We start from the raw sequence: 8,269 nt of genomic DNA, 5'->3' as shown, positions 1-8,269 counted from the left end.
GGATCTTGGGTGCAGGCCCTGCCTGCACTTCTGGTGCCTTCAGCTCCTTCAGAGGGCCCAGCTACCACAGCAGCTACTTGTGTGGTGCTGACCAGATGTTCTGACTGCCCCACTGCCCTCCCTTCCCCATTATCATTTGCTAAGATCTTGCTGCTTCTCCTGGACTAGGGACCTTCACTTCTTCACATCACCTGAATCTCTGCATCACCCTGAGCTCTGAGGTGAGTATATGGCCCACCTACAGGCAGTGCTCACAGGAGAGCTGCTGACTCCTTATGATTGATCTTCACATCAATGATGGACTCATTCATACTTTCAAACATGTCCAAGTTGTGGTTTGTGTTTCCCCCTGCTCTTCTCACAGCTCTGCCTTGTAGCAGATGCAGAGTTCAGATTTGTTTCTGTAATTGCAGAAGACTTGGAAGTCCCCATCTTCCAGCATCACTCAGTGTAAGTTCCCTTCACATGAAGCTCAGTGCTCCTTGCTCTCCAGATGTCCAAGCTGCTAAATTTCCCTTGTAAGCAGGCCAGCAGCTCTGTTCACCCCACTGAGGCAGGTTTAGCATTTGTTCTGGCCCAGTTCCTGCAGGGAGGATAGAGGCTGAGGAAGATCCTGGATCACAAATCTGCCCTTCATCCCCCACGCTTCTATCCATAGAGGTCAGAACTACTGCAGTGGTCCTGAAGTTGCTCCACAAGGCTTTTTTCCAGCTCCTGGATGGGTTTTCATACAATAAAAAGATCTCATCTGAAATGAGAGCATGTGGCTGGCTGCAGCTCACTTACTGCCCAGCTACCTGGGGCTCTTCCTTTCCTGCCTAGTTACTAAAGTAGAGCTACTGAATCCAAAATCTACAACAAATAAAGGGAAGGTTAGGACACATGGATATGTAGGTCTAGAGCCATGGATGGGATGACTTACAGTATGAACAGATGATTACAGGCAGTATAATCTTTACTAATTGAAAAAATACCTGCTTTCGTCTTTGAGGTATCTTTGAAGCAGTGTGTGGCTACTGGTGTCAGCAGGTCACTAAGGAAGTCTGCAGGCTCCAACAGAAAACCCCTGCAAAATCCCTGTGTAACCCACAAACAGCTGCTGGCCTCTTCTATGCACGTTCAGCTCAAGGGGTGGCTTGTCTTTCTTCAGGCTGAAGTTCAGGAGCACGTTTCAATCCTTCCCGATAAGTAAGTTTTTGATTTTTATTTAACACTAAGAACTCCAGCTCAGAGGCATGTTGACACTTACGACCATAGCAGGGGTGTGGGAGCAGGGAGAGATGAAAAATATTACTAAACTAGGCTTGGGAGTAGCTTCAGAGTTAAGCTATTGCATGCTACTCCTTACTCTTTTAAGTTTACAAGTAGCTGTAGTAAGTTCTACCTGTGGTATTCCCTGGGGAAGAGACTGGGGAAATTAAGTTACCAAAAAACCCAAGCCTAATGCTATTGCTTTGAACTGAACAAAGGTAAATACAATGAAACCACCTCTAACACAGCCATTCTGGAGCAGTCTAGTTTGAGTTTTCAAGGGTGATTCATCTACACAAGGAACTGTGAGAGAAAAATCAGATTTCTAAATTTCTGGTGGTAACTGAAGTACAAGAAACATTTTCAAGCCTTAGGGAAAAAATCCCATGGGGGAATGGACCCAGTCCCATACTACCTTTCAGCCAAAAGCAAGAAGCACAAGGGGAGGGGATGTTTCTGATCAGATACTACAGGAACCAAGACCAAACTGGTAGGAACAGCAGAGTAGCATTAACAGTGGATTTAAAGTTCCAGGTAAGCTTAAAGCTCGTTCAAAACGTTCTTCAGGTGGTACAGCAAACCACTGATCAGCTTCTCCTCTGCTCTGACATGGTTAGCAGATGTGACAGCTGTCACAAATTGCTTGTCCCCCACCCCCACTATTATAAAAAGAGACTAGAGGTGACACCAGCCTCACTGCAGCCAGGAGGATCTGTTCTGTAATTTACAGAGGAACAAAGCAGAGCCTGTACCGTGACACACTATCGTTTTTAGTGTACTTGAACAGCAGCTGATGAAAACTAGTCAAGACTTGCAGGTTTTGTGCATGCCGCAGCAGGGGGGGGTGGGGGGGTGGTGTAAGCTTAAGTACAAGTTGACAAACAGCACTTAGCTTATCTCAAGAAGAAACCTGAGCACTCCCTCAGCAGATGACTGAGCTGTAAATCATGTTATGTATAGCCCTAAAAGTATCATTAAGACAACTTGAAATAGTTAGTTTTTATGAGATAAGAAAATTTTTGGCTTGAAGCTATAGAGATGAAAACATCTTACAGTCCTGTGTGCATTCTGTTTCCATCTGAAAAGCCTCCAGCTGTGTTTTAGAAGAGCTAAAGTGTCTCATAAAAGCACCCCCAACAGCCTTAAACTCAAGACTAAGTTGGTAAGTTGTAAGAATTTAAGGCCTGAAGCTGAACTTTATTTACTTGGGGACGTTTACTCCTTTGTCATATTCTGGTTTCTTGCCACAGGAGGGTTACTGGTCTAGGGTGTGAATGGCATGAAACTATGTAAGAGGGTAGAGCGTGGGGAAAGTAAAGTTGTTGTTTGCTGATGCTCAGGTGAACTGTCACACAGAACTACAGTCTGGGGAGGGGGGAAACATCTGAAAACAAATCATATTTATAGGGTTGGAATGTTTGGGTTTTTGTTGGGCAGCGGGGAGAGATTTCTGAGTTTCCCCTCATTGGTATTTAAGATTTGCACCACTTTCACTGGTTTTGATTACCAGTCTTCTGTTCAACCGCCAGCTTTAAGTTTGCCAGGAAAAGGGTAAGCAGACAAACTCTGACCAAGGGAGTTCTCTGGGCATGCGTTTGTCTTGGTCTCTTCTGCTCTCAACAGTGTATGAGATATCCACCTCAATTTTGACTTGCAAAAGGAAATCAATACATGTCATTGAAGAACAAGTAGTACAGGTAAGACAGAGAACTGAGGATACTGGAATCAATGGATGTCTGAATGCTGTTACCTGAAATACTGTGACAAGCTAGAAACTGAGCAAGAGCAGAATATTTAACCAGACCTCTTCCCCTGCCCCACATCCATATTTCACACACCCCTTGCCCCATATGTTTCGTCTATGTAAATTTAAAAGCCCAAAACTAACCGAGCAGAATATTCTATGATGAGCCCAGACACTACAATTCAGCATTCAAGAAGCTGTCTTATCACAATGGTCTCCTGAGCCCTGTGCTGTTGCAGTTACTATTTTTGATACAAACCAGATCTGATAACTCCACACACGAACTTTTCCTCTGGCTAAAGGATGTTCTCATTGCTCTCTAGCAATTTCAAGTGACTTGTTCTTTTTGGATCAGTTTGGACAGGAACGGGACTTAAATGAGAAACTTCTAAGAACCGAGTCAAGGAAGGGAAAAATAACCTCTGCAATCCGTGTCGGAACTGAAATTCTGAGCAATAAAGTCATTCCATCCAGAAAAGGTTAGTACTGCTCGCGTCGCTTTGCGAGCTGCTGTCGGGTTTGGTAATCCTGCCCACGGAGAGGAAGGCCGTACACGGGACAGAGGGCCATGCTGAGCTGTTCTTTCCAACCTGAAGGGCCGGCTGCAGAAAACAAGACGCACAGAGCTGCCTTTCTGTAGAGCCTACTGAAGCCAGAGAAAAAGCAAATCGAAACTCATGGACAAAGTAAGTGTTTTGATACTAACTTTAGTAAGTAAAGTTTTCCAGATAAAGGCAATTTCATCCATATTTAACAGCTGTTCGAGAGAGACACATTTAATTGTATTATATAAGGGGTGCTTTGTATTAAAGAGAAAACATTTCAGGTGTTTTAGTTCTACCTGTTTGAAATCCAGACCTTCTCCCTAGAAGATATTCCAGTTGACAAAAGGGCCTTGTTCAGATATCTGGGATCAACTGAATACATTTATTTAAAAGCAATTTTAAATATTAAAAAAGTAGAAATTAACACATACAGTACTCAAAAACTGTCACATTAAATACATGTGAATAGACATGTGTACTGATGTTTTACCTTAACATTCAATGAGAAGTCAAGATTTTAACTAGTGGCATGACCAGATCTGGTTTCTGTACACGTTGATGTACTATGTAATAAAAAAATAAATAGCAACTGTTGTTCAACAGTAAATAAGACATCATCTGCAGAGCATACTTCCCCCTCTGGGGGCACCTTCCCCTGCCCCTCCCCCCAACCCCTTATCAGCTAACTTTCCATAAAGATTTAGACTTTCCAAATACTATGTCATATACAAAATTGCAGACAGTGGCTCATTGAGTTCAAATATAATACTGTACTTAAACTCAATCAATATCATACATTTTCAGATTTCTCATGACCCACAATAAGCCAGAATAAACAGAACTATTGTTCCCGATGGAACTAATTTAATTTTATAAAATGCATATGTATACTATTTTAAAGAGCATAGAAAAGAATAGACATTTGACTCTACATAATTTTACATGCCTAGGTTTTCTTTATATGATTTGCTTTTATCAGTTTATTTCAAGATCACTTAAAAATACAATTGACCACAAAAGTGAATAGGTTTTGTTCTTTAATGCAACTTAAAACACTGTAGTAATGGATAAAATGGAATGCTAAATAAATGCTAAACCTGACTTCCCTTCCATAAAAAACAGAATAAAGTCTGAAATACTGGAGCTGGTAATACTGAAGATTAGACGCCAGCAGGCTCGCTCACTCATTGCGTAATTTTTTTTTTTTTAATAAACTTTTGTTATAAATGATAAAACCATGAACAGGTGATAAATGTTTTGCATTTTTTCCATGTGGGATTTAGACTGATACTTGTTTCTATATTAACCACAAACAGAATTAAATATTCACTGACTACAGTCTTGTAAAACTGAATTAAAAATGAAAGCCCTCAGAAAGTCTGAGATGTGCTTTTATGAAATGAAAATCTTTCCATGCAGCCAAGACAATCTGCTTTGAAATAGCAGTACTAGGTACTGAAGCCAAAATAACATTTAAAGCAAGTAATACAAAACTACATATGAAAGTCATGGAACCTGCTACAGACAAACTATGGGAAAAACAGAACTGCATTATGTTTCAAAAGTTAAAAAATGATGTTGAAGGTGACACAGGAAATGAAAGTTTCCAGTAATACATTTAAGTGTTTTCTGGCAATGCAACTTTATACCAACTTTCAAGAAACCTCAGGTCAAATACAGCCTTCCGAAGATTTTCTTAGAAATTAGCATTATAAATGTATGTCTGTTACTTGGTGCTTTGAATTAAGACTATTACAGTTGCAGTTTAGTGAGCTCTACTAAAACCAGCCTGATACTTGTGATCCAAGTTCTATCATTAACAGCCTGATCAAATACATGAGAGGTCATCTTAACTTCCACTTTTTAGAGCAACTAAAAATAATTTAAATTTATCCTTATATCACCACTTAAGAAATTTTATTTTAGGTAACTAACTTTTAGCAAGGTTGAAGACAGAGGAAAAAAAACCCCACAAAATCATTTTTCAAAAAGCCAATTTAGCTATAAACAAATACTGTTGCAAGCTCACATTAATCTGAATAGCAATTAAGTTAAAATGTTCTTTTCCTCAAATGTAGCTATATGACTACAGTACTACTTTTGTACAAAGGCAGGTTTCAAGTAAGCGTCTAAATGCATGCATAATGTCAACAGTTAACATTTTCTAGAAGTCCTTGGTTACTAAGAATTCAGTGAAAGAAACCAGCAAATTTCACATATATCTACTAAAGAACAATATGACTAATTGTCATTAAAATAAGTTTTCGAATGAAATAAATTTGTAACTTTTTATAGTGAGGTAATATCACAGGGGAACTGCAATCACAGTTTGGCATAGGTCCACATAATATAAACATGAAATGCTGTATGCACACCATAAAACATTACTGTTATCTGTAAAGTCAGTGAATATTTGTCTTCATAGTTACACTTAACTGAGCACTATATTAAATAAATACCGAAGTGGGTTTCATAGCTGTAAACTGCATACACTTATAAACTGCAGACTGATTTTTAAATTGTCCAAAACCATTCACTCATTCTAACTTTCTGCTAATTGTATATTGAGAATACCGAGTTATTAGGAACAGTCATTTCTGTACAGTTACATGGTTGACAGAGACCACCTATGTTTGGAAAGCTGGCAGTTCATACGTATTTTTAACAGCATAGATAGAGATGTAAGTGCTAGATGCCAAGGATGGCTTCAACAAACCCAATAAGGCGTGCCAGGTTCCAAGGCTACCATAATACTGGCAAAGGCAGAATAACACAGTATATTTACAATACATATAATTCAACCTCATGAGGTGAAACTTAAATGAATTCTTAATTTGTAACAGCAGCTATATATACAGTTGTGCACAGGATTACAGGGAGGCAGCAGCGTTCGCTTTTGCTAAAAAGCCCGTCTTGCATGAAGAATGTGCAATGCTCAAGTTTAGGATTTTTTGTTTGTTTTTACTAGTCTGACAGAATGTGCACAAAGGACACTGGAAAGACCCCTTTCCTCTCTGGCTGTCCTTCGATGTGGCCAATCTGCAACACAGGAGAAAAACGTACATATATAGGTGCGTGTACACATGGGAGTTTGTAGATGGCATTTACTTCAATCAGAAGGGGAAGAACTGCATGGATCCTACAGAACCCCTGCAACTTCTTGGATAGTTTAAAGCAGAACTTAGTTAACGTTTGAATTTGCATAATGGAACTAAATAAAACCCTACAAGCATATTATAAATAAGACAAGCCAACTAAATCTAAAGAGAACAAAACCACAATTTTATTTGGAAACCTACATATGCCACTGAATTTCAAGAATCTCACCAAAACAGAAGCCTCATTTTCTTTTGTTTGATAGACTAACTCTCTGTAACAAGCTATACATCTCTGAAAAACATTCATCTTAGTTAACTGAATAAATCCTAAACATCTCACTTAAGGGAAATGTCTGCTACAGTTGTGAAGTGACTTATGATGATCTATCTGCATGCTTCACTTGAAGTGATAAAAGCCCAGCTATTTTCTCATTGAACTAGCATGATTCCTAATGATTTATGTGCATACTTGTGTTTGTAACAAATCACAGTATTGTCTGATTAAGTATCCTTCATGTACAACTTCTTACATATTTTGCATAATAATTTATAAAGAAATAGCCAAGCAACTTCTAAATAAAAAAAATGGTGCCTTCTATATAAACTTTAAATATTTAAAATGCATAATTATAAACAACTGTCAAACTGACAGCACTGGAGTAGTAGTCTTGACTGACCACATAACGCTCTTCTCATCCTGCTACATAATAGTGTACCTCCTTCCTCTTCCAGCAGCTAACAAAATGGGAAGGGGAAACATGCAGGGCTGGCCATTTCCTCTTGTGGAGCCAAATTTTTGAAGCATATGAGTCAACAGCCCTCGTTTCCCTTCTCAGAAACACTCAGACTGGAGCACTTCATGGAACTTGTCGGGCACGTACCCAGGGATCTTAAAAAGCCACTTCACAAAGGAGATTCAGCAACTAAGGCAATTGTAATCAGGGACTGGATGATATGGTTAACACAGCAGCTTTTCATTGGGCATTGCTCTTTTGATACCATCTTTTCAGTGTGGAATATCTTCCACACTTAAATGTTGAGAGGAAACCATGTAGCTAGAACCAAAACAGCAAAAGTTGTGCTGCACTTAGATTAGGAAATCATAGGCAGCATTGTGATAAGAATTTGTTTTAATCAAAATGAAATCTGTCTCATTTTCCCCAATAATAATTCTTAGGTAAGAAAGTATGATGTAGTACAGCTTTGGAGGCAAGAAGTAGTGTCAAGGGAGGGATGGAGCCTTTAAGTGGGATTGAGAAAAACCTGGTGTTAGCACCCAAGAACCAAAGAACAACACGCAGTCCAGAGTAGGGGGGAGTATGATACAAACCAATGGCATGGGAGGGAAGAAGGGAAAGAAAATGTTAACTACTTTTCATTTAAGGAGGAAAATCATCAGCTTACAGCACTAATTACAGTTTTTCAGACTTCCAGCAACCCCTGTGGGTATAACTTAACATTTCTGGTGAACTGAAGATAATTACGTATCTCATTTTTCTGAAGACTCTAAGCATGCTAAATGAAGTAAAAATCACCACCTCTTCATTTAATGAAAGACAAGCATGCATTACAAAGAGTGACACATGTAAATACACGTTGCTATGAGCCAGCAATAAAGCCAAACCTAGTCA

General features: G+C 39.3%; 1 protein-coding gene and 1 long non-coding RNA gene across 5 annotated transcripts in view; one reads left to right on the top strand and one right to left on the bottom strand.

Annotated features, from left to right (window-relative positions):
* The first annotated feature begins 1,013 nt into the window (after positions 1-1,013).
* Positions 1,014-3,681, top strand: LOC141930538 (uncharacterized). Its single transcript, XR_012625337.1, has 3 exons — positions 1,014-1,188; positions 3,351-3,474; positions 3,592-3,681. It is a non-coding gene; the product is annotated as an uncharacterized LOC141930538 (long non-coding RNA).
* A 222-nt stretch (positions 3,682-3,903) lies between these two features.
* ASAP1 (ArfGAP with SH3 domain, ankyrin repeat and PH domain 1) overlaps positions 3,904-8,269 on the bottom strand; it is a 157,430-nt gene continuing 153,064 nt past the window's right edge. For all 4 annotated transcript variants that reach the window (XM_074840829.1, XM_074840902.1, XM_074841052.1 and 1 more), the window contains one exon: positions 3,904-6,579. In XM_074840829.1, coding sequence (XP_074696930.1) covers positions 6,505-6,579 — 75 coding nt within the window. In that variant the 3' untranslated portion in view covers positions 3,904-6,504. The remainder of the gene's footprint in view (positions 6,580-8,269) is intronic.

The sequence above is a fragment of the Strix aluco genome, chromosome 1, assembly GCF_031877795.1.
Source record: "Strix aluco isolate bStrAlu1 chromosome 1, bStrAlu1.hap1, whole genome shotgun sequence".
NCBI classification, from domain to species: domain Eukaryota; kingdom Metazoa; phylum Chordata; class Aves; order Strigiformes; family Strigidae; genus Strix; species Strix aluco.
The sequence above is the reverse complement of the archived record's forward strand: the minus strand, read 5'-3'. Positions and strand labels throughout refer to the sequence as shown.